The sequence below is a fragment of the Gopherus evgoodei genome, chromosome 4 (assembly GCF_007399415.2).
Source record: "Gopherus evgoodei ecotype Sinaloan lineage chromosome 4, rGopEvg1_v1.p, whole genome shotgun sequence".
In the NCBI taxonomy this organism is placed as follows: domain Eukaryota; kingdom Metazoa; phylum Chordata; order Testudines; family Testudinidae; genus Gopherus; species Gopherus evgoodei.
The window spans coordinates 119,990,627-120,017,969 of NC_044325.1; the positions used below are offsets into that span (position 1 = coordinate 119,990,627).

At 44.6% G+C, this 27,343-nt stretch overlaps 1 protein-coding gene across 1 annotated transcript; it reads right to left on the reverse strand.

Moving 5' to 3' along the window:
* Positions 1–804: 804 nt before the first annotated feature.
* Positions 805–27,340, reverse strand: MRPL21 (mitochondrial ribosomal protein L21). The gene is made up of 7 exons (XM_030562153.1): positions 27,277–27,340; positions 22,663–22,723; positions 15,339–15,424; positions 10,712–10,875; positions 8,457–8,509; positions 2,233–2,336; positions 805–949 (listed from the first exon to the last, which is right to left on the reverse strand). The coding sequence occupies exons 1-7, from the start codon at positions 27,338–27,340 to the stop codon at positions 885–887; spliced, it is 597 nt and encodes a 198-aa protein (XP_030418013.1). The 3' UTR covers positions 805–884.
* Between the last annotated feature and the right edge of the window lie 3 nt (positions 27,341–27,343).

Sequence of the window (27,343 nt, forward strand, 5' to 3'; positions counted from 1 at the left end):
TAATGGGTTGGGACTCTGAACAGCTTTTTAGAAATAATCAGGTTCACCTTTAAAAGGATTAACTCCTTAGCTGCATCCCCTCTTGCTAATCATTAACACGGAGTTACACTGATTGGCCCCATCATGAAGCGCATTCTAAGTCCTGCAGTCACCGGGTTCATCTCTCCTGTTGCCCCCATGTTTGTTATGTGCCACACCATACCATATCATTCTCTGGAGCTGCAGAACTGCAGGGATCATATCATACTACTCTGGTTGTGAGCTCCCCAAAGAATGGAACAACAGCGATTTGTCATGAGGAGAGGGAGGACTCACATGCTACACACAATGTCTACTGACCTGACTGTAGGGTTCATTTATATTCATGCACTAGACCTCATCCAGCAAAGCACTGAAGCATGTGAATAACTATGCACAAGAGCAGTCCCATTGAAGTTAATAGGGTTATTAACATGCTTAAATGCTTTGCTGGATCAGGGCCTAAGCTGCAAGGTTGTGAAGTTACATGGCTTTTCTCTTTTACACCACTAGGTCGCCGTCCATTTTAAAAGTTGAGCTGAGCACTTGCTTTCATTTTTTTCCATGATGCCTGTCTTCTGCTTGTGAGAGTGCTGGAGCTCAGGCAAAGACAGACTGGAGTGGAATTAAACATCTTGTCAATGATCCCTGGATCCTGAATATCAGAACGAATTGGTTACAAATAAACAACATTAAAGCTGAAATAGTATTTCAACAAAAAAAGTTTCCTTGTTAAAAAAAGTAAAAATAGGTTTCCATTATAGACAATAATAAAAAGCCCAAGACTTTCCAATGACAAGAGTTCTTTATTTCCATACTTCCTAAAGCAGTAAAAATAAACCTAGCCCTACTAGACCAACAATCGATCATGACAAGCAGGGAGCAATTTCTATGGTGTTTATCCGGAGGACTGTCTGTGGCTGCACGATAACTGAAAAAGAATGAAAGAAGAAAAGTAAGATCATGTATTAATATATCTTATACACTAAGGCCCGGATTTGTAAAGGTATTTAGATGCTGCTGTTCTCAGTGCTGCAATGCCTAACTGATTAGAAGCCTAAATATCATTTTCAAAAGAGATTTGGGCATTCAGGTATCTAAATCACTTCAACAAACATGAGAATTAGGCACCTAAATCAGTTAGGCTTTGTGATGCTGAGCACAGCAATGCCTAAATACCTTTAAAAATCTGGACCTAAGGCCATGTCTACACTAGCAGGCTTTTGCTGATACAGTTATATTGATGCGGGGTAGGATAAGGTGCGATCCATGACCCACCCAGCGGTGCCAGCAAAAGTCCTACATGTAGACACAGTTATATCAAAACAATTGTGCTTTTATCAGCATAGCTTGTGTCACTTGAGAGAGCTGGAGTGGACTACACCAGCAACAGTGCAGTTACACATAGGGATAACTACACTGGCAAAGCCTTCTCATATAGACAGGGCCTGAGCGAAGGTACAAGCATGAATGGTGAGCTCCTGTGATAGTGTGTCAGGTTTTACTTCTGCCCAATATTTCTACCTCACTGTTTTTTCCTGTTGATAATTCAGGAAGAAATTCTACAAGTGCCTCATTTACACGGTAATCAAGGCCTGGTTCAAGATGCTGTTTAGACTTGTTAATATCTGCGGATAAATATGCAAGATTAGAGCCTGCTGAACAAGAACAGCAACACTTCCTTGTGTTGAAGCAGTATTTTAAATGGTCTTTTTGGCAATCAGTGTCAGAAAGTGGAGGAAAGAAATAAGATCACTTTGCTCAGAACGGTCAGGACTTGTGTACCTTGCCCATGCTGCTGTGTTGTGAGCCATCAGGGCATTCCTGTGGGCACTGTGTCCCTGTGCTGTGAGACACGAGGGCATTGTGTACGGAGCCCATAGCCCTGTGCTGTGTGTCAGCAGAGCATTCCTGTGGGCATTGCGTACCATGCCTGTGTCCATGCTCTGAGGTCCAAGGACATTGTGTAGTGGGACCATGTCCCTGTGCACTGAGCCAGGACAGCATTGGGTACTGAGCCCATATCCCTGTGCCATCAGGGCACTCCTGTGGGCACTGCATACCATGCCCTTGTCCGTACTCTGAGCTGCAAAGACATTGTGTGCTATGCCTGTGTCACTGGGTTCTGAGCCGTGAGGGCATTCTGTACCGACCCTGTGGCCCTGGGCCATAAAGGCAGTGAGAAGTGACAGTGCTATATTCTTTTCATCTTACTTTTCTTCCTTTGATAATTGTGCCTTTTCCAAAATTTCATGTTAATTCTTGGCCAAGATTCTGTTTTCTCGATAACTGTGGCTTCCACACGAACAAGATCTTTCCTTAAAAATAATTAAAAAAAGGAAACACAGCGTAACTAATGATGTCCTCCTCTAATCAATGGGCAGGCTCCCTGGAAAACTATCACAAGTAATGCATCTTCCTGACAAAACCCTGTCCTGTGGGAACTGCAAGGTCCCCAGCTGCTGAGTGGGTAAATCCATCTCAGCAGTGCCCACTCGCAGGTTCTGCACTGAAGAAACACAGGATTGACTCTGCAAGTCTTATCAGGTAAGTGCCACACTAGTCTGTAGGGCAGTACTTCTCTGCCTCACTGGGAGGGAGTTAGAAATGTCTGACGCTGGTAGAGTAACAGTGGAAGTCTGCAATGACACTCAGAGCTGGCAAGCCCAAATTCCCAGTGCTGTGAATGCCTGCAAGGAAGCCTGATGTACATCGTGCTTTTAAAAAATCTTGTATTTCCCCCTTGCCTTGAAGTACAGTAAACCTTCAATACTGGCCTCAGACTAGTTGACAACTCTTCTACAGGGCTCTTCCTTAGTCAAGACCAAAGCTGTTCCCCCTTCTACAAAGCAGCAGAGACAGCAATCACTGGCATATTGATTTATAGACTGAAGGATAAATTATTCTAGCATGACTTACCGAAGTATTGAGTTGGACCTGCTTTGAGCAGGGGGTTGGACTAGATGACCTCCTAAGGTCTCTTCCAACCCTAATCTTCTATGATTCTATTCCTAGAAAAGACAATGGACTGTTCACCTGATAAGAGGAGCAAGACTTGATCCTCTGTGCCCAATAATGCGGCTAATAAACAGCCACTCTCTGACTGGTTGTGTGAGCTTGCATGAGTCATTTCACCTCTCTTTCTCCTCCCACCCTTTGTCTGCCTTGTCTATTTACTCCTGGGATTTCAGTCACATTTAGAGGAGAAGTCCAGATATAAATTCAGGACTTCATGCTCTCCTAGATCCAGAATGGATCTCTTACAGACACCTGTGGGAGGCTTGCCAAGAGATTATTAAGGGAAGAATATGGCCTTAAATGTCTTGATTCTGTAACCTATTGCCACAGTCAGCATCACTCAATGATAAAATCTTTCTCATCTTCCCTTCTCCATGACAGATATTCAGTGCAGCATGGTTCCAAAAACTCCCGTCTCACATGAGCTGGCATGCAAGGCATTCTCTCTCGAAATGGCAGTGAGTCAGCGAGCAAACACACATGGAATTTGGCACTCAGCAACAGCTCACACACACATCCTTGGACTCTGGAAGCTACTGAGAGGAGAACTATTGATCAAGACCACTGAGGTATGCATCCCCTTTTGGAAGAGCACCTTGGAATCTTTAACTGCCATCTAGAGAGGCAGACAGAAAGGATGGCAATTTAAAGTCCACATCGAAGAATGAGCTACCTGCCTGAGCAACTGTCCCTCTCTCTCATAACAAATCAGCCTCATTTTAGGGCCGGAAATCCAGGCCAGTGCTTTGGGAAGTTCTGGTTATAATGAATGGTAGTGGTGGAAGACACATCTTTTCACAACGCTTTGCTCCAAAACAGCATTAAAAGCTCATTATTGTGCTCCCTTCACAGCCGGAGGACACTTAAAGAACATTTCCCTGACAAATGATTCCGTCTGCAAGTACGGAAAAAAACAACCCTCCAATAAGATAATGAAAGGGCCAAAGGCTTTGAAACATTTACCATCAGTATTAACATATACCTTTGGAATACAATATTTATAAGAGATTCAGTTCTTAGAGGAGAACACACACACCCACACACACACCCCTACCTGCCTCTTCGGCAGCCAGCTACAGGGAACAAATATAGTTTAATATACATGGCTACTGGCCACACCTGAATGAGCTAGAGAACAGAGTGTGACCCAGCGAAAGGGTGTACTCCACAGCTTGCATGATGGTATCCCAATCACAGTTAGTCTCTAGGTAACAGCAATGCTAGAAAAGAAACCAGCAAAGGCAAAGAAAAGGAGGATACAGGGGTATTTTATGAAAATGGCTTCCTGTTAGGGAACTATTCTGCCTGACCCTGCACCCATTGAAGCCAACAGGAAAGCTAGACTCCCGCTTGCCTCACTACTGCAGGATTAGCAAGTCTGTGCATGTAAGCAAGTCCAGTCACTAACACTAGCAGCTGTGCTGTGGAATCACATGGAAATAATTGACCCTCAGAAGGCAAGATCAATGAGGACAGAGTGATTCAAACACTAAAATCTGTGGGCCGTTTTAAGCAAATAGTCGTAATGATTTTAAGTAGTGCAGTATTTGGCTACAAGCCACCAGAAGTATGGTGGGCCTTACTTGTGTTCAGCCAGAGGTATTACACTAGGGAAATATCTATACAGACCTATGTAGAGAACTCCCTTCTCTGGGTGCTGGATACATTCTGTCCTACAGGCATGTGTACTGAGCAACAGTGACACACATACAAGCAGACCTTCCAAAATGCTATTCTTGAGCACGCCCAGGTGCCAAGAACCAACTTCTGTCTACAAGTCAAGTTTCAAAGCTATCTGACCCAAGCTGTGTGTCTTACTACAGTGTGAATTTTGCCCTGTGCTGAATCAGTCGTTAGTGCTGAATGTCTGAGCTCTTCAGGGAAGGGATTCTTGCTCTCAATAGGCATCTATACAGTGCGGCGCAGAATGAGGCCCAAATCTTGAATCAAGGCCTCTTGGCGCTACAGCAATATAAACAATAAATAGTAATGGCTTATTAAACTTCTCAGCTGTTAGCATTATGCAATCACAGAGGTGAACTCCTGGTGTCCCGGAATTGAATGATAAACTCCCACTGACTTCAGTGGAGCCAGAATTTCCAGATTAGGTTTTTCTAATAAGGAAGAGGAATTCATACAATAACTTCCTATATCCAAGTTGGAGTGAAAGTGATTGTTACTAAATAATGAATATAACCCATGCAGGGGAGGTCCCAGAAGTATCAAGATGCTTACTGATGACAATCTTTATATCATGCCCAGGAGTCTCTCTCCTGACAGGAGGCAGGTGAATGTCAACGTGGCTTTTTGGGGGGAAAGAGGCAGTGTGGCACCGTGCCATCTGGCAACCAGGGGTCTGTAACCTTGGCCAACCTGGGCAAGCAGACAAGAGGAATCCTTGTGTGAAATAGCTGGCTACGTTAATGGAAAGAAATCTGATCAACAGCACCCACAGTCAGAGTAAGCTGAGCTCTTTGCCTAACACATGAACCACGAAGGATGCCGTGTCCCCTTTACTTAGGGTTAAATTACCTTAGGGTGTTTTGCAATGGTTCGGAGCGTAAACACCTCACCAGAAAGCAGTGAAAGCACTGCTATGATTTCTGGGTCACAATCATTTCCTGTTGCAGCTTTGGGGGTGTACAATACTGTACAAGTTATTAAGCTAAGGAAATGACAACTGCATACCACTTAATATTGCTTTTGCATAGAAATGCTGGACAATAAGCGGTTGCAAAGAACAAGGCAGACCACAGACTTGGCGTTTGGCATGGGCTACTGGGAGTGGGAGGAGAGAGACATTTTGTTTTGTTTGAAGATGTTAAAGGAGTGTCATGTTGGGAGGTATCTGATTTCTACAGAAAATTAAAACGACCATCTGTCTAAAATAGAACAAGTTCCTACCCGCCTCCGAGTCTGATCAGGGAACGCAGCTGAAATGGACTGCACTACGCCGACACTGGCTCAGACATTCATTTATGTGTTGATTTTTAAGCCAATGGAAAACAAAAAGTCTTTGTATTAATCCAAGCTCTTATCTATCCTCCAAAACACTTGTGGCTTAGGGAGAGTAGGGATGCACAAATATTACAGCCCACACCATCTCTAAGAGGCAGTGCTCTGTTTTCCTTTGTCTCATACCACAGTAGTGGGCAGCTTTTACATATGTCAGTTTCCCCAGAGCTCTAAAAGAGAGGATGGGACACCACACCACACTTCTACTTCACACGCATTTCCTCTCTTCCACTACCTTTAACGCAGTGTAACCTAACACTGAAATGCAACAGTTTGGGCGGCAGTCGGTTACACTGCCAAAGCCTCCCCACTTTTGAGGCACATACAGAGACCAAATGATGGCTCCTCTTCCCTAAAATCTCCAGGGAAGCCCTGTGTTTCAGTGTATGCCCAAAGGCTAGTGCACAATTATAGCTTTGCCAGGGTACTGTCATGATGGCAATTAATTAGCAGAGTTTAAGGCACTGCACAGAAAGATCTGCATTACTAGAGGAACATTCCTTTAAGTGGTACCAAAAACATGGCCTGTTCGAGGTGACTCACAACTTACTCAGAATCTGCAAAATCTGAGCTTTCATTGCAAGATATTACGTTTCTAGCCCTACTGGGTATTTTGCAAAAAATTCCCCATAAATGTGAATGCTGGTTCAGTTCCTCTGGTGGTAGCACTGTTGGGAGCCCAGAGTACACAAGGCTGCCGTGGGCCCCAGTGTTTCAGGTCTAAAATGCTGGTAGCCACAGAAGCCTGGTCTACTCTAGGGCTCCCAATGCTGCTAGCACTTCTGCAGCTGAACAGACGATAGTGACTGTGCAAATGTTTTACAAATAATCCCTTGCGTAGATGAGGATATGGTTGCAAAGAAAACTGTCCAGCCAAGAACAGAATGTGAATCAATGCAGCGTTGCTTTCCTGATTATGCATGAACACAGCCTGAAATAAAGGCTCTGAGAAGTGTGAGCTCCCTCTCCTCTCAGTTCATTTCATTGAGGTGTTAATGCTAAAGCCTAACACTGTCATGCAACACATCAACATTAACTATTTCGCTGCTGTTCACTGTAGCAGATGAGAAGTGGAAGGCAGTGGGAACAAAGCTGATGGGGAGGCTAAGAAACTGAGGGAAGCTGCAGGGAGGAAGTAGACAGAGCAGAAAAGAGGAGACACTCAACGGTCAGGTCTCTATGCTACATGCTTTTGCCAGCACAGTTGTGTTGGTCAGTGGTGTGATTTGCAACTCCACATAGCTGTGCCAGCAAAAGCCCCAAGTGTGGACACAGTTTATACTAGGAGAACCATGCTTTTGCCAGTATATTTTATTTCTCCAGGGGGACTGGAATAAGCTATCCCAGCACAAGCGCAGTTTTGCCAGTATAAGCTGCATCCACACTAGGAGTGCTTTGCTGGTATAATATGCCTGAAAAGCTATACCAGCAAATCACTCTTGCCTAGACCTTACCAAGGACGGGAGAGGGAGGATGAGGAAGGAAGGAAGTAAATTTAACTCTAAAGGGAAGTGTATTTATCCAATACGTGATGCTGAATATGACAATAAGACACTTAAATAACAACAGAAAGTGCGGTTACTACACTATACTATACAGCATCCAATCTTTCAACCCTTGATCTTTGTGCATATCAACCTGTGACATCAGGGAGAGTTCTGCTGTGTGCTGAGGAACGTACATACTCTGGGCCATAATTAAAAATGTGATTTGGCCCGGTCCACGGAATGAATTTGCCTCCCCCGCTTAACACATTCTGCCCTGAGAAGCCCCACGAGCATATTTTACATTAAAACATTTGAAGTGAAAAAATATTGCTGTAATCATCAGTCTGTTTCCTATTTTTAGTATGAGTAACAATAATAATGCTTTACAATTCTACCATCTGAAGATCTCAAAGCACATTAGAAACATTGATGAATTTCATCTTGAGAAGTGGCCCGGGAGATAGACAGAGCCAGGAATAGGGGATATTCGTCACAAGACCATCCTTCCTCTCTCTGAGAGGATTATACAGTCTTTCAGTGTATTTAAGAGTAAGATGCCTCCACGTTGCCCCCATCAGCAGACTCTAGACAGAGTGGGATTCACTTCCTCAACCTATTAATACGTTACAGCTTTGTTCCACCCTTACCTATTTTGCTCTGTGTTACTAGAAGAGCAGATTTAGGTCTAGGATTAAATGAGAGTCACAGATTTAGGGGCCTAATCCCTTTGATGTGTGCACCTAACTCCCCACAAATTCTAAGAGAGGTTACAGATGCACAACCCCGTCAGCACTGCTTGCAATACGCTGCACAGATTTCTTGTATGTCCCCAACCCTGGCAGGGATGAATCTTGAAAACATTTCACTCGGCAGTCAGCTGATTTGGAGATAGGTTATTATAAAGTGTGTCTTTCTTACCCCAGAAGTGGCTTTCCAATAAGCGTGAAGTCATCGGCACCAACCAGCAAAACCTGGAGAGATTAAATTATGCACTTGGGTCACTTGTCAGTGGTTGCAATGTAATTAGAAACAGTATTATCGAAACTTTACAAGTATCCTAGAGGCTGGGGTGCTGGAAAATTTGCATTTTTATGAGCTTCAAGCCTCAATCTGCTGCTGAAAGAGAGCGACCTGCCAAGAAACAGACTCATTCAATAAACACTTGCCAGGGCTAGATTTATTCTACCAGAGTGTATTTTACAAACATTCTATACACTAATCAGAGCCCCTTAACCCTTTGATTCCATCTGCATTTGTAAGACAGTGGAAGAAAAAGGCAGAGAAAAAATAAAGACCGTGAATTTCCAAGATCTCCATGCCAAGGCCTATGCCCATAGCTGCTACAATCACTGGAGTTTTATAGCAGTTGCTATGCACTTCTTAGGGAAATAGCAACATTTTCATTCTTCTTCTCTCTACACACTCAGATGGGTAATAAACAAATAGATATTCAGGATAGACTCATGCCATGTACTAGTCCTTTGGTTCAGGGGAATTTAAATTGCCTGCTTAAGTAAGAGAACAGGCAGCACCTGCAGTCAAGACTTGGACAGACTCGGAAGTATTTAAAACACACAGGGTTTTTACAGCCTATTTCTTTTCCCCACTAACTGTACTGCAGCAGTTAAAAGCGATGCACAAATAATTGGGGCTTTTGATTTTTGGTTCAGATAGACATTTGTTAGCAAAAACCTGACAGGATTATGACTGGGATTTACTGGAAGATTAAACATAAATGCCTGACTTTCTTCACCCTGACCCAGATCGCTGCACTCTCAGCAGGCTGCTTCTTGCAATTGCCTATCTCACACAAGGATTCAACAGGCAGCTGCCAGAAAAGGTGCCTCGATATTGGGCTTTAAAGCAACAAACTTGTAGAAAAGTGGCCTCTTCCATACCCTATTACATTGCAAATACATGCTTGGCCATGATGAATAAAAATTAATCCAGTGTAGCCTCACTTCATGGTATTTCATCCAAGGTTTCGATTAACGACTCTCTGTGGGGTCATTTAAATGTTAGAAGTGGATTAAGTTGGACATATCTAACCAGGAGCTCACAATTATCCCGTCCATGCCCTCCTCATCCACAGATACAATGAACATCATGGAAACTTGGGAGAGGAATCTACTCTTATGTCACTTTTGGACGTACAGTCTCTTTTGGACAGATTGCTGCATCAGCTGATTAGTGCTGTCAATCCCAAGACAACAAATTTTTCTTGGGCAGCATGTCTGGGAATGACAACATCCAACAGGATATTTTTACGACTTCGGACTGAATGGGTAAAGCAAACTGCCTGTCTTCCCACACAGAGCAATTCAGTCTCTCTCTCTCTTTGGTGTAAATCATGCTAACATTGTCAATATGAGGGTAATTAAAATCACAGCAATATGAAGGCCTTGCAAGTGGCTACAGTTAGAACTGGAGCTTCTGCACATCGAAGGAGAATATTCAGGACTTCTCTGAAATTGATTTCTGAGTTCTCAGGGAACTTTTTCCCATTTATGATGCCATGTTGAGAAAGCTGGCCTCTATCCATGGCATTTCTGCTAATGAGCTCAAAGAATAACAACACATCCTTGTGGTTAGCATAGAACTAGTGGGGCTGAGCAGTATAAACATTTTCTAGGGAAACACATCCATGAGATGAAACCTTACAGAGGGCTACTGTGGCAGGAGAGAGCAAAGGGACACCAGTTTCCCATAATCCGTTGTTTGTTTATTTTTATAAACAGCCAGCTCCCTCTTCCAGCTCTCAGTGCAATCTTAAATACCACCACATTCACCAACCCCGCTGAGTCAGTTTTATTGCCTTCCATATGGGTGAATGGAGTTTTCTTGACTTGCTGGTCAGGAAGGAGGACCCCTAGGGTTTTATGAACCGGTGAAGCAGGCACAGTGAACAGTAAGTAGGTGGCTCGGATCATTTGGTTAGTGATCTCTTGCTTCAATAAATGAATAGAGGTCAACAGCTTTTCCCCAAGGATGAAATAAATATACTTTCCCCTCAATTGCATTAGCTGAGGCAGCCTGGAGAAAGAACCAAAGCCACAGTGGGCTGCGTGGGTGAGGAATAAAGTCACACGTCCGTCACAAACAATAGCTGACATAAGGGGGTCTGGCAGTTCGCGAGTTAATGTACATAATCCTGAACATCAGGAGGGTTTTACCTTCTCCAGTCGGATTCGGTCTCCACATTCAGCTGGCAGCACGTTTTCCATTAAAATCAAATCTTCACTGGTTACCTTCCATTGCTTACTGGCAAAGTGAACCACAGCAAAGAGCCTCCCGTACTGCCCAGTGGTAATCATCTCATTCACCTTTTGCACGACCTCTATTAACAAATGGTGAGTTAATGAATAAATCAAGGATAGGCCACAGTGAGAAAAAAGAGCAGAAAAGGCTAGCTGTTCAACACCAACACATTTTGTCCCTGCCACCCTCCCACAGACACCATTATCTCAGCAGTAGTCTTACTTAGGGTTGCAGGGATTGGCTGAACAGTGATGATGTTTCATAAGCATGCACCAGATCTCCCTTTTTAAAAGACTGAAGTCTCGTCTACACTTGGATTTTAGCTGCTGGACTGGCTGAACCCATACAACCCCCTAATGTAGACCGGGTTTATATTGGGGCAGCTTATATCGGATTGCTGAAGTCTGAAACATTTGTTTAGACACTACTGGAACGCCCTATCTCACAGATCCAAAGTGTTCTATAAGAGAGTGCCCCACTCTGCCTTCGGTGTATCCCGCGGGGTACAGGAGCCATCCCTTAAATCCTGAAAACTGTACAAAATTCACAAGGGCTGAAGGAGGGCTCCAGTGTACTTTGTAAAGTACAAAGAGCTCTGCAAACTGAGCAGGAATTGGGGCTCCACTGTACCTGCAAAGTTCAAGCTTCTGATCTTGTGTATTTCACAAAGCAAGCAGGGACCCTTCCTCAGTCCCTTACTGTACGCTTCCCAGAGAAGTTATCCATGCATGCATGTGCACTGCAGCCTTCCTTAGCTATGCAAAATGTTCCACACGAGCAAAGCGCACCATTTTTTAAGGTCATAACTCAGGGTATGGCTACACTTGCAGCTGTACAGCGCTGGGAGTTAAACCTGTCTTCGTACAGCTGAGTGGGGAAAGCGCTGCAGTCTGTCCACACTGACAGCTACCAGCGCGCTGTCGTGGCAGCATCTGCAGCATCTGCAGCGGCATTGGGAGCGGTGCATTATGGGCAGCTATCCCAGCTTTCAAGTGGCTGCAACGTGCTTTTCATAAGCGTGTGTGTGGGGGGTGGAGCGTGACAGGGAGTGTGGGGGAGAGACAGTGTGGATTTTTGGAGCCGACACTGTGTCAGCACCCTGCCTTGCAAGATCCGACCCTCTCCCCCACCCCTCTCTCACTCACTGAAAGCAAACAGCTGCTGTTTGTTTATTTACTCACAGACCAGATAAGCAGCCGCTGCTGAAACGCACCCCCTGCCACCGCGTTGCTTCTCTCCTCAAGCCTCCTCCTTCCCCCTCTCTTCAAGCCAACACTAGCTGTGGGCATTCCAAAGGGAGCCCCTTGCCTGCCTCTGCTCATTCACAGCAAATAGTAGCTGCGTTTGTTTTTTTGATAAGCAGCTCCGGAGCCCGGAGTTCACAACAAAAGAAAGAGAGGGATCACAACAAAACAAAGAGCAGAACCTTCACTTAAAAGCATTATGGGAAGCTTCCGGAGGTCAGTCACAGCGTATTAAGATTATTTCCTGTTTACACTGGCACCCCAGCGCTGCAGCAGCAGTGCTATACTCTTTATTCCTCTCGGGGAGGTGGAGTACAAGCAGCGCTGTAACCATGGAGATACAGCGCTGTATGTGCCTTGCCAGTGTGGACAGGGAGTGAGTTACGTGCTGTAAAGCCACCATCAGCGCTGTAACTCTCCAGTGTAGCCAAGGCCTCAGTCAAATCAAACTCTGCCTTTATGGGAACACTCACAGGCACTTCCTAATGAGTGTTATTTCCCTGTCAAATTTCAACTTCCTACCCTCAGGCCTTTCAGCTCTCAAGCTGTTCAGAAAATGAGTATTTTTTATCATAAGGAAAAGTATATTCTCCCTCGCCTTGTGCTCAAAAATAAATGACACAATTTTACTCAGAATTTAAACAAAAATCCCATTTCAGAAAGAAATGAAGCATGGAATGTTTTACCCCAAAAGACACACACACAAAAGTTATGAGCAACTGAAAACAGGGAGCGAGATGGAAACTATTATGCAACCTTAATCACAGAAGTCAGTGCCACTCCCACTACAATTAAGGTAGGAGCTTATGTTATGGTCAGTACGCATTGCACACAGGAACAAACCAACTGTCCATGTGGTCTAGTATCCTTTGATTCACAGTTATTAATACTGGATGCTTCAGAGATGGAAGTGTGATCCCCATCTCCTTTTCATTATGACCTCAACTGCACTTTGTCATATTGTTGGGAAAATAAGTGTCGTGACTCAGGATCGTGAACTGCTTATTCCATTATGGTCAATATCCTTGTGGCCAAAATTTTCAAATCTATGTGCCTTAAGTTAGGCTCCTAAATTCCTACTTAGGCTCCTAAATAAAAGTAGGCTGATTTACAGTAACGCACAGTGTGACACTACACCCCATCTTTGTCATAGTAATATTATTATGATATGATTATGGCATAATTATGCTGCATTTTGTACAAGATGGATCGTGTAAGGTGTCATTGGAAAAGTTATGATTTGCCGAATATGATTATCCTGTTTGTGTGCATGTACAATTTTTGTATCTGAAGTTATAAATATTGACTATGTATCTGCATTTCAACTGTGGTTACACCTGAGTGACATCCACTAGGCAAAATGTTTCCAGCCTAGATAGCTGGTTGTGAAGGGCTTATTCAGGGTAATGGGCCATTAGAGAAAAAAAAAAATAGGCCTTAGGAGAAGCTCACCCCCCACCTGGTGAGCTTTCCTGAGAACGCTTCAGACAGCCTGTAAGAGACAGCTCCAAGGGCATGTGACTAGATCCCACGATTCTGGATTCCATTTTGGGTACCTGTATTTTTCCACAAATTGGTCTGGCAACCAAGTTTGAAACAAAGGGTTCCTGCCCTATGGAAGGCTATATAAGGCAGGGAGTGACATCATCTATTGTTCTTTACTCCCCCACAACTCAACACCTGAGAGAACCTCCGAAAGAAAAGGACTTGGAATGGGGCTGGGGAGCCCAAGCTACAAAGCAAGTGCAGATTGTGCCTTGAGAAGCTGCAAGCCTGCTTGTATCATCAGTCAGGTTGCGAAATTGCTGATTCATATCCAATCTTTCTATTATCTTAGGCTTGGTTTGCAGTTTTGTTTATTTACTAGGTAATCTGCTTTGATCTGTTTGCTATCACTTAAAATCTATCTTTTTGTGTTAATAAATTTGTTCTGTGTTTTAATCTAAACCAGTGTGCCTTTGACTGAAGTGTCTGGGGAAAATCCCAGCTTGGTTACCACAAGTGTGCATACTCCTCTCCACACTGAAGGAGAGGTGAACTGAGTAATAAGCTCATACTGGCCGGAGTTTTGACCATGGCAGGACTGTACAGCTCTGGGGTCTGAGGCTGGGGAGGTGGGGGTTATTTTGGCTGCAGCCTCCCTACTGTTGGTTCAAGCAGTGGCTGGCCAAAGCCTACATGCAACTGCAGATGGGTGTGTAGGACTCGGAGGGGGTCTAAAGCTTGTCACAGCACCAAGGTGTGAGAGGGAGCCTAAGCTGGCAAGTCAGAGGGCTCAGTGATACCCCAGTTCCAGGTGGCACCCTGTCACACACAGTACTAGTATCTCCCATTGACGTCAGTGGGATTTGTACACGCTACTTATATTCAGAAGCCTAACTTCAGACCTTTATATTTGAAAATGTTGGCCTATAATCTTATCTGAGCTGAAATGACTTCAGTTTCATGATCGGATCCTTAAAAAAGGAAAGTCACATCAACCAATGCTGCCATTTTATCATTAATAGTCATCTGCATTTTTGCAGTGCAGGGAGTGATCTTACATAAAATATCTGTGACCATTTCCAGGCACAAGAGAGGGAAAGATTGGCAGGCAGCACTCAAATGCTCTGATAGATGTGAGTTGAAGTCAGAGCTGTAACATTCTGAGCTTGCTCCGGATGAACAAGCCAGTTGCTTTGGGAAGAGGCTTCCTGGACACGTTGTACGGAATGACACAAACTCATGAATATCTATGAGGTGATGAAGCCTGGAAATTACAGTGGCTCAAAGACAGAGCCCTGTGCAAATCAGACCCAACAGAAGATTTAATACATTTTACCAAACAGTTCAATACTTATTTCCCCCAGCGTTGATATTAAAAATTTATGATTCACTGTGTCAACAAACAGTACCTGCAGGACAAATACTTTTCTTCATTACATTAAATTTGTCACCTGAGCAATAGTGAACGGTGCAGTGAGCAGAATGAAAACAATCCAGAAAAGGAGGACTGGAGCTGAAGGCCTTTTTTCTAGTAGCTGATTATCCATGCAGTTATTTATTGATATTTTATCCCTCTATTGCTGAGTGAACATCCATTAAATGCAGCATCCCATTAAGTTAACTGGCCTCAGTAAACAGTGCAACAGCTCCCTTCTCTACAATATGCTCGGTGGAATGAAACAAAAATATGAAAAAGACTGAGAAGACCAAAACCCCCGTCTAAAGATCAAGGATGTGCTGCCTTACAATCTTTCAGCCTGACAATCATAGCATGGAGGTAGTGATGCCGGGTTTTGCAGCTGGAGACCTTTACCTGCATGGTACTTTGCCTCTTCTAGTGGATCTGGCAGTCTGACTTCGGGCCATGGGGGTGAGGACAATGATGTTTTGGCAATAATTCTGTCAAAAATAAGGTGAGAGTCAGCTATTACAAATATTTATTACCATGAGACCCAAAACATTCACGAAGACTAGAGTCAATAGCACAGGCACATAACATTCCTACATGGAGGCAGAGTGACAAGCAGGGCTGTTCTGCCATCTGCGGAGAGAAGGCAAAACCTCAGGAGTTACGGCTCTCCTCCTGACACAGCTCACTTATCCGCACTCAGGGCCTGATCTAAAGCCCACTGAAGTCAATCAGAAACTTTCCAGTCAATGGGCTTTGGATCAGCCCCTGAGTGAGTTAAAGAAGTTTTGGTTACTGATTCGCCCCACTCCAGTGCTTTGTACGATGGTCAGGGGATATCTAACTAGATGAAGCAATTAAAACAGCCTCTTCCCATAAGAATCAGGATAAAACTTGCTACAGTAAGGGGGCTTTTGATGGAGCAAAATTCCCATTCCTATCTCCCCATACTCTTCGTTCAGCTCCCATCACTGCAACTGAGCAGCTGCCTTAAGAAAGACCACATTAAAAGCAGGCCCAGTAATAAAATACACTGAGGCATTCTGACAATTAGGCACCACTAAGCACTTTTCAAAGGTGTTGAAATTGCAGCCCATTTGAAGAGACTGTTTAACCACACGCTGAAAAAGCTTTGTCTTGCTTCCGAGCTAGTCTTGCAAATTAAGAAAAGGCACCGTACTCAAACAGAAACAGCTGCTACCCGCAATGCTCAGTGCCATTCGGCTACACACCAAAGTTCAGAGGACCCCGGAGAGCTTTGCTAGAAAGGAGATGAATAGCTCATTTGTCGTCGTCGTCCTCCCCCGCTCCTCCCGTATAAACAGTACAAGTCGAAGACAAGTTTTTTCTTCAATTTTATAATGCAACAAGCCAAAATATGCAAAAATGACCTTTAAGAATAAGCAGTTTGAAGCTGAGCTGGAGAGATGCTTAAAGCTTAAAATCTCCTTTGGCCTTTGTTACATCAGGCTGTAACTTAGCACCGCTGTTGACACCATTGCAGTTACAGCTGGGAATGCTGGTGCACATAAAGCTCCAGGGGTCACCAATGGCTTTTACCACCATGTTGTGTAGATGCCTTGAGCCATGATCCCACCCCACTGCCACTGACTTCAGTGGGAGCAGGAGCAGGCCTAGACTGCTTAAATGCTGGGGGCTGCCTGAAGCACTGTCTACACCAGTGCTTCTCAAAGCTGCTTGTTCAGGGAAAGCCCCTGGCAGCCCGGAATGGTTTGTTTACCTGCTGTGTCCGCAGGTTCAGCCGATCGTGGCTCCCACTGGCCGCGGTTCACTGTCCCAGGCCAATGCGGGCTGCAGGAAGCGGCGTGGGCCAAGGGATGTGCCTGCCGCCCTTACACTACATTGTCTACTCTCCCCATTGCTGCACTGGTGCTAACAATGGTGGGGAGTATTTCAGAAAACAACCCAGCACAGACGCAGCCTTAGAAGGAAAAGAAGGTCTAAGATAATGTCCCCAAATCAGCCTCAGGGGACTGGAGATTAATCACTCATGCATGTAACTTGTCCCTCTCTAGGAGGACTATTTTTAAAAGCTCTTCTCTGCTAAATTGGTAATTCAGTGAGGGCCTTGAGAACCACAGCTGGGCTCCCTATACAAGATTAAGGAAGTTGCTTTTTTTTAAGCTTCCAGCTGCAAATCTTGAATGAAGATATCGATAGTTGCTAACATCCCTCTTGGAAATGTCTGCTTTAATACAACGTTTGAGCCGAGAGACTTTATTTAATCCAAAAGGCCCTCTGTGAACATAAGAACAGCCTTACTGGGTCATATCAATAGTCCATCTAGCCCGCTATTCTGTCTTCCAACAATGGCCAATGTCACGTGTTTCAGAGAGAATGAACAGAGAAGGCAATCACTGAGTGATCCATCCCGTCGTCCATTCCCAGGTTCTGGCAATCAGAAGCTCGGGACACCCAGAGTATTGCGTTGCATCTCTGACCACCTTGGCTAATAGGATGGACCTATTCTCCATGAACTGATCTAAATCTTTTTTGAACCCTGTTACAGTTATGGGCTTCACAACATCTCCTAACAATGAGGTCCAAGGGCTGACTGTGCGTTGGGCGAAGAAATACTTCCTTTTGTCTGTTTTAAACCTGTTGCCTAATAATTTCATTGGGCGAACCCTGGTTCTTGTGTTATATGAAGGAGTAAATAACACGTCCTTATTTACTTTCTCCAGGATTTTATAGACCCCTTGCATATTCAAGCTGAAAAGTCCTAGTCTTTTAAATCTCTCCTCACGTGGAAGCTGTTCAATATCCTCAATCATTTTTGTTGACTTTCTCTGTACCTTTTCCAATTCAAATGTATCTTTTCTGAGATAGGGTGACCAGAACTGCACACAGTATTCAAGGTGTGGGTGTACTATGGATTTATATAGTAGCATTATGACATTTTCTGCCTTATTATCTATCCCTTTCCTAATGGGTCCTAACATAGTTAGCTTCTTTGATTGCTGCTGCACATTAAGTGGATGTTTTCAGAGAACTATTCACAATGACTCCAAGATCTTTCTTGAGTGGTAACAGCTAATTTAGACCCCATCATTTGGTATGTATGTTTGGGATTATGTTTACCAATGTGCATTACTTTGCATTTATCAACACTGAATTTCATCTGCCATGTTGTTGCCCAGTCACCCAGTTGTGTGAGATCCTTTTGTAGCTCTTCACAGTTTGCTTTGGACTTAACTATCCTGCGTAAGTACCACTGAGCTTGTTTGTTACTTTCCAATTTGCTTTGGGTTTTGGGGTAAACTGACTTGTGGGTCTGTCTACACAGCAACTAGACACCCGTGGCTCGCCTTTACTACTCGACACAGGCTCAGATTGTGGGGTGATTTCATTGCTGTGTAGATTCTGGACCCTGTGGGGTGAGAAGGTCCCAGAGTTCAGACTCCAGCCTGAGCCTGGAAGTCTACACAGCAATGAAACAGCCCGGCAGCCTGAGCCCCACAAGCCTGAGTCGGCTGGCACAGGCCAGCTGAAGGGTTCCCTTTGCTGTGTAGATATAATGTGTGTCCTCTGAATAACTGGATCTACCTGGCTAACAGATCCAGCTCACAGACCACAGTTACCATTTTGGGGGGATACAAAGAGGTCAGGAATTCTTAGTGCCAGCTTGCACAGCAGCACTTCATATACGGAACCATGTAGCTGTGGTTTGTTGTTAGTTTTGTGATTTATACAGACTTGGTCTATGGAATGAGGTCCAGCAAATTTTGTTAAATGTTCCATCTTATATCCTCAGCATTTTTCCTGTGCCTCTTATAGCTGTGATCCAAATTCCTTTACTTCCTGACGTACCTCCTGACTGCACCAAGAGAAGGGTTTCTGCATGCTAGACCAGGGGTGGGCAAACTTTTTGGATCGAGGGCCACATCTGGGTGGGAAAATTGTATGCAGGGCCATGAATGTAGGACTGGGGCAAGGGGGCTAGAGTGCGGGAGGGGGCGTGGGAGGGGGTGCGGTGTGCAGGAAAGGGCTCAGGGCAATAAGTTGGGGTGCAGGGGGAGTGTGGCTGGGGACTCAGGGCAGGGGGCTGGGATGCAGGAGGGGGTATGGAGTGCAGAAGGGGACTCAGGGCAGGGGTTTGGGGTGCAGGAGGGGTTTGAGGTGCAGGCTCTGACCGGGCGTCATCTACCTCGAGCAGTTCTGCGGTGGCAGCGGCGCGCAGTGGGGCTAAGGCAGGCTTCCTGCCTGCCCTGGCCCTGCGCCGCTCCCAGAAATGGCCGACATGTCCAGCAGTGACTCCTGTGGGCGGGGAGTGGGTGGGGGGGCAGGTGGCTCTGCCATATGCTGCCCTTGCCTGTGGGTACCACCCCCAAAGCTCCCATTGGCCGTGATTCCTCATTCCCGCACAACAGGAACTGTGGGGAACGGTGCCTGCAGGCGAGGGCAGCACATGGAGCCCTCTGCTCCCCTCTAGCCCCCAGGGATGTGGTGCTGGTCACCTCTGGGAGTGGCGTGGGGCCAGGGCAGGCAGGAAGCCTGCCTTTGCCCTGCTGCGCCACAGAGCTGGTAATCCCACAGGCTGGAATGAAAGCCCTGACAGGCTGGATCTGGCCCACAGGCCATAGTTTACCCTCCCCTGTGCTAGACATTCTTTCCTGAGAAATCTCCTTGAGAATCCGGCTAACAGGAAGAACAGAGCATGATACTTGGATGACACTGGGTACCATCGATTGACTTTCCCTAAGGGCACTCAGTACTGACATCCACAATTCAAAGGAACTATCATCAGAGCTCAAACTGCCCAAGCACTTGGCTGCCAATTTCTGTGCTGAACAGGCCTTCCCAAGAGGCTGATTTACCTTCTACTCTTAGGTGTTGCTACCTTACCTACTGGAAATGTCAAAATTGCTAACACAATGACAGCTCTAATTAAGTGAGTATCCTGGGGATGCAATGAGTGGCAGCAAATCCTCTGCAGCTGCCATAACACTGATGAATGGAAGCTAGCAAGGATATTTAAACCAGCATCCATCATGTTTTCCTGTCAGCAATCTGAGTGGATTCTCTCTGCTTCACTCAGGACTGTCACTGTGGGGGATTCTTTGCCCCAACACTGAAAAGAATCCCTTGTTACCTGAAAAGCCCTGTTCAACTAATAGCATGTCAACTACATTGGCTGGTTTGCTTGGCCAAAGAAGGGATGACAGCCAAGGAACGAGGACATCACTAGTGAAAATATTTATTTGTTATAAACTTCAGAGATGAGCAGCAATTAAAACTGCTGAAATATTTCAATGGTTTTAATTAAAAGATGAAAAGGTACATAAAAATGCATATATGCTATAAAATGGAAGTCAGACTAAATGATCACAATGATCCTTTCTGGCTTTATAATCTAAGAAGTGTGATCTTAGGTGGAAAAATTATCTGAGTAACCTTTGTTGGAGTTAGGAACCTCTTATGATCTCTCATACAAGTTGTGACATATTGGAAGGGTTGCGGCAACAGCTAACACCTCTGCTTCATGACTTTCTACGAAAGCTATCATTTGTTCCATAGAACAATGGAGGGAAAAGCATGATTATTCTAAAGGGCAATACTTTGCTCACATACAATGCTTTTCACCCAGAGGTCTCAAAGCACTTTACCAAAGGTAAGCACTCATGTATACCAGCTTTGCAGAAGGGAAAACTGGTATAGGGATTATATGAACTACACAAAATCATACTGAGTCAGTGGCAGTGGGAACAGAACCGAAGTCCCACTCCTCACAGCAGCTTTGTGTTTTGCTATGCAAGCCCCATCGTGGAGCAGAAAGCTTATCTTCTCCTGCAAATACTCTAACACTAAGTAATAGTTGCCATCAAGAAAGACTCTGCATATATCAGTGTCTAAGGGTATCCTAACAGTTGCAAGATGCTTTAATTCAAAGAGACACACAGTTAAAATGCTCCTTACATATTAAAATATTTATTCCTGAAGTAAGAACCAATGACACTGCAAAGACATTTGCGGAAAATAGTCTTTGATTCAGTATCATCTTCTCTTTTGAACAGTTAATGTGTCTCTGATGGTATGGCCAGAAAGACATTGTATGATTTCCATGAAATTGTCCCTGACATAAAAAGGGAGCAAAGAATTTCCAGAGAGCTCTGGTCAGTACTTCCCTGCAGTAGTTACCATAGTTAGCAAGTGATGTGAAAATTACAACAAGCACTTTCAAATTCAAGGTAAATACTAGACACTAGTAAATCAGGGTAAAATGAATAGCATGGGAGTTATGTTCAATCTACTTGGCAATGTCCATTAATGCTCTTTAAAGTGCCTATATTTAACAGAAACACAAACCAAATGTTACAAAAAAATTCTCAAGAACCATGTCTTTTTGGACTGGCTCCATGGCCTAATGGCAGTGCCCTATTCTGTGATACAGGGGCATAGTAAAAACCCTCTCTCTCAAGCACTCAAGACAAAGGGAAGGGAGTGTCTCATCTTGCTCTTTAAAACTGCAGAAATCAGAGACAGAAAATAATTACTAGGTCATATATTCCAGGACAGAGTAATGTTCTATTTCTTTAGTGACCTCTTCTGGCTAAAGCAAGGAGCGGCACTGACTGAAGCTGTACCCTGACTTGCTCAGACAGTTACAGGTACAGTAACTTCTCGCTTGATGTTGTAGTTATGTTCCTGAAAAATGCTACTTTAAACAAAACGATGTTAAGCGAATCCAATTTTCCCAAAAGAATTAATGTAAATGGGGGGGTTAGGTTCCAGGGAAATTTTTTTCATCAGACAAAAGATTACCTACCTACCTACCTACCTACCTACACACACACACACACACACACACACACACACACACACACACACACACACACACACACACACAAAAAAGTTTTAAACTAACAATTTAATACTGTACACAGCAATGATATTTGTATCACTTGGTTGAGGTGTTGAAGTCAGAGGGTGGGATATTTCCCAGGGAATGTCTCACTGCTAAATGATGAACTAGCACTCAGCTGAGCCCTCAAGGGTTAACACACTGTTGTTAATGTAGCCTCACACGCTACAAGGTAGCATGAATGGAGGGAGAGGAGACAGGATGACAGAGACAGACACACATACTCTGTGTGAGAGAGACAGATGTGCATTGTCCCTTTAAGTAGGCTGACCCCACTCTAAGTACACTGCCTTTTTAAGTAGATTAACAAATTGAGATAAGATACAGGAGATGGGGGGGGAGGCTGGAGGGGGACACCTGACTTTAGCACCCTTCTTCCCCACAGCAAGCAGGAGGCTCCTGGGAGCAGCTCCAAGGCAGAGGGCAAGAGCAGCACATGGCAGTGTGGGGAGGGACAGCTGAACTGCTGGAAATTGATAGCCTGCTGGGCGGCTGCAGTACAGGGAACATAGGGGAGCAGGGAGCTGATAGGGGGACTGCCAGTCCACCCTGGTTCCAAGCCCCCACAAGCTAGCTCCGACGGGCTGCTCTTTCTGCAAGCAGTGGTCAAAGCAGGCAGCTGCCAAACGACGTTAGAAGGGAGCATTGCACAACTTTAAAAGAGCATGTTCCCTGATTGATCAGCGAGGTAACAACGAAACAACGTTAACCGGGACGACTTCAAGTGAGGAGTTACTGTAGCTCTAGCTATACTGGGTCACTGAAAGGGGAGGGAGACAATAATGGGGAGGAGGGGAAGGGAAGGTCAGTATTTCAGAGGGAAGCAGAGCAACATATTGACATTACCCTTGCTGTAGTGAAGTGCTTTGGGATCTCTTGCTTCGAACTGTAGACCACAACAGAGAGGCTAATAAGAAGAGAGGAGAGAGAATTAAAAATAAGCAGTAACATTTATCAGTGTCTGGTAATTTAATAAGTATGAGCCATGTCATTTCAGCAGTCCTGGGAAAAGCACCACAATGCAGGAGACAGAAACAAGAGACAGTACATAAGAAATCAAGAACTCCTCCCTACTGCACAGTATCCCAAGGGAGCAGAACAGAGACAGGATCACTTATACAACATACACGGAATACGTAGAGTAAGTGAGAGTGTCAGCTATAAAATTCCAAATGTGGATTATAACAATTTTATATTGTTGTATTTGTGCATAACATCTGTTTTGTCACCAAGACGGGAACGTTCCAGGGGTGTATACACGATTGTGCTGCATCCTTCCAGTGCTGAACTATTACTTTAATGGATACGGTTAGGTGTATTCTTCCCTGTCAAGAAGACTCACCCTTTCAAGGCTGTGACAAGTTATATAATATTTGTAGGACAAAACAAGGTGCCTCTTTGCAACTTTCATTAAGCCTCACTTAGCCTTGCCACACCTGCATTTCCATGCATGCAAAGGAGAAGAGAGAGCACTGCAGATAACTCCAGTAACTCCCTGGCTATTCATTCTCCAAGCAATCACTTCCATGTCAAGTGAAACATAGGGAACCAGTGTAAGTGTAGAGGGCTTAAAGAAACCTTTCTAGAGTGAAAACAATGAGGAATCCTTGTGGCACCTTAGAGACTAACAAATTTATTTGGGCATAAGCTTTCGTGGACTATAACCCACTTCATCAGATGCATGGAGTGGAAAATACAGTAGGCAAGTATAAATATACAGCAAATGAAAAGATGGGACATGCCTTACCAAGTGTGGGGGGGTCAGTGTTAACAAGGCCAATTCAATCAAAGTGGATGTGGCCTATTCCCAACAGTTGACAAGAAGGGGTGAATATATGATGAAGTAGGTTATAGCCCATGAAAGCTTATACCCAAATACATTTGTTAGTCTCTAAGAATCTACAAGGACTCCTCATTGTTTTTGCTGATACAGACTAACATGACTACCCCTCTGAAACCTTTCTAGAGTGGGGGACCTCGGTTTTTACATGCATACGCCTGGGCTTTCCCTGACTCCAAGTACCGTCTCTCTTCTCTCAGACAAGCAGGCTGTAGAACAGCATCAATTGAAGAGATTAAAAAACAACAGAAAATTTGAACATGAAGATTGTTTTAAATGGCTAAATCAGGGCTCTCCATTTACGTCTAACTCTCTAGACAATGAGCAACTGAAATGGCAAAGGAAGAGTGGAATGGAGGATTATCATTAATGTGACCAAAAATCCCCTAACGGAAGGGTTGCTTTTTGATGGGCAATTATCATTTTAATTGCCTTTTTGCAGTCACAGCATTGGAGAGATTTTCTTTGGAAAGGAACTAGATCTGCACAATTGCTAATTAACAGGAAGGGCCTAGCCCTGGAAAACTGGGCTAGCAAATAAGAAAGACAGCAATTGAACTTTATTAGGAGAAAAAGAAGCTGTCTCTGAAATTGTTTGCGTAACGAAAATAAAGTGTTTGCACAGCTCCTTTAAGCGGCTGGAAGCTGCGTTGCCTCCTTCCTTCACCCTGCAGAGTGCAATGAATACAAATCTCTGGAAAGGGCCCTTTACAACCAAATAAACATAACGATTCTAGACTGTGAGCTCTGCTTTTGATTATTATTATTATAATCAACTGGTAGCACAAACCAAATGTAGGTCTGGATTTAAAGTTCGTGAGGCAGCCAGCTTATTTAGATAATCGCACTTAGCTCTTTATATAGTGTTTTTCATTAGTAGATCTCAAAGTGCTTTCACAAGCACCCTGGTATTGACCACACCTACAAGTTTAGTCATTCACATTATGAATGTCCTGGTTTGTAGCTCAACCTCTCTCATTTGATGGGATTGCTACCAGACTGCTGTCCCTGAACTTTGCTTAAGAGCTCCATATTTTATGACAAACTATAGCTAGTAGTAGAGACAACGAGGAGTCCTTGTGGCACCTTAGAGACTAACAAATTTACTTGGGCATAAGCTTTTGTGGGCTAAAACCCACTTCATCAGATGCATGCACTCCATGCATCTGATGAAGTGGGTTTTAGCCCATGAAAGCTTATGCCCAAATAAATTTGTTAGTCTCTAAGGTGCCACAAGGATTCCTCATCGTTTATGCTGATACAGACTAACACGGCTACCCCTCTGAAATCTAACTAGTAGGTCTCTCAAAAATGTGAAGCATTACCTTCTGTTGGCTGCTGAGAGGATGGTCACCGCTACTTTACTCCTTATCAGCCTTTCTTTATGTCTTGTTCCCCTACGAAAATCTGCGGTGCTTGCCTCTGCTGCACGTCATAGTTTTTTGGAGCAGCAGCAGCATGAAACTGACATAATTCTTGACAATTTCACTGAGAACTACAGGGTTCTGAATAGCAAATAAAAAACCCAACCAGAATATTTATTAATTTTACTCTGCTGCTGTTAGCCAAGGCTAAGCATCAAAGGGCATTCAAGCTACCTGCCTGCAGACTCAGGAAGACAACTGGCACTGGCCTATATTTTGAAGGTAATTAGGGCCGGACACTTTTTATTTTAGATGAAATCATAAGTTTTGTAGAAATTGATGGTATAGATCTCCTTTTTCACTCATCCAAGCTTGCCACTCACTTTTTCAAGCCAGTGATTCTGGCAGAGATGCTGTGCCTGTCATGCACAATTGCCTATGGCAGGACCCAACTGCTGAGTGATATGTATGGGCAATATGTGACTGTGTTAGGTAGCAGATTTAAGAATCAGGAAATGGTGCCAATATCTAGCTAGTCTGCAGATTTCACCAGGGTTTAACAAATAATATATGCATCTGTTCAGCCGATTATCCATTGTGACCCTCAAGTGCTTTTCAGAGTCATGGCTTCCCAGGACAGAGTTCACCATCGTGTAAGTATGACTTTCATTCTTCGTTTCTAGATGGATGACTTTACATATGCCTGTATTAAAATGCACATTGTGTGAGCCCAGCTTACCAAGTGATTCGGATTGCTCTGAATTAGTGACCCATATGTTCATAATTAACCACCTCCCTAATATCTTGTGTCATCTGCAGATTTTATCAGTGATGATCTTATGGTGGTTTTTTCCCCAGGTCACAGGTAAAAATGTTAAATAGTGTAGGGATAAGAACTCATCTCTCCACGACCCCACAAGAAACATACCCACCTGATGATTCCCTGTTTACAATTACATGTAAATTAGCCAGTTTTAAATCCATTTAACATGTACAGTGCTGATTTTGTAATATTCTGGTTTCTTAATGTCATGTGGTACAAAGTCAAATACCTTATAGGGGGTCTATTACATCAACACCATTTCCTTTATCAAGCTATCAAGTTTTTGTACTGGTGCAATTATTTCAGTTAGGGATTTTTTTTAAATTAAAGTTATGCAAGTACACTCCCTAGTTTGGACACAATTAAACTAGCATATAGGGATTTTATTAATATAGTTCATTCACTTTCCTGTATGGGAATAGCTATGCTGCTATAAAGCACCATTATAGGGATACAACTGCATTCACTCTAAGAGTTTTAACTATACTGGAATGGTTAATATCTTACAATTTTCCAATGTAGACAAATCCTAACATGTTTGAAGCCCTGCCAGCTGTCATACAGTTAAAGGCCAGAAGGGACCACCAATCACAGGTCACCAACACCACCCAATACCCACACACCAAACCCAACTGATTAGACCTAAGTATAACAGCCCACAGGAGACTAAACTATTATGTGCCACAGAAAAAGAACAGGAGGACTGAGGTGCACCATTCCCTGAGGCCCCCACAATGGCAGGGAAATGATTAAGTGAGATATGCCCTGATAATCCTGGCAAGTTAACTGCACCCGCATACTGCAAAGGAAGGCCAAAAACCAAGGGCAATGGTCACTGCCAATCTGACCCTTCATTGATGCCAAGGCTGGAAGGGACCACTGTGCCCATCTAGTCTGATCTCTGTCCTGTGTGACACAGGCCCTAGAACTTCCCCAAAATAACTGGTGTGTGTGTGTGTGAGATTCCACCCCAGCCCCACACAGGACAATCCACTAGCCCCTGAGCATTAGCGCCAGAGCCCGCCAGCGAGAGCGCCCGTCCCTACATCACTAACCCGCGCGCTCACACTGGGCTAGGGTGACCAGACAGCAAATATGAAAAATCGGAGCAGAGATAAGGGGTAACAGGAGCCCATAGAAGAAAAAGCCCCGAATATCGGGACTGTCCCTATAAAACCGGGACACCTGTCACCCTCCCAGGGACGGGCTTTTCCTCCTGGGTTTGCAGCACGCCCAGCACCCTGGGGCCCTGGCCCAGCACCGGGGCTCCGCGGGCAGTAACATTCATGCCGGGTTTGCCCATGGGGGCAGGGCCCTGGGGTACAGAGGGGCCCGGCGCTGGGCGCAGCTGACCCCGTATGGACCCCCCAGGAACCGCAGGGCTGGTGGGGAACAAAACCCCAGAGCGCGGGTCCCCCTCGGTCGGGTCTCACCTGCCGCGGGGCCCGCCCGCTGCCGCCCCGGCCCCAGGAGCCGCCCGCAGGCCGCCGCCGCCATCAT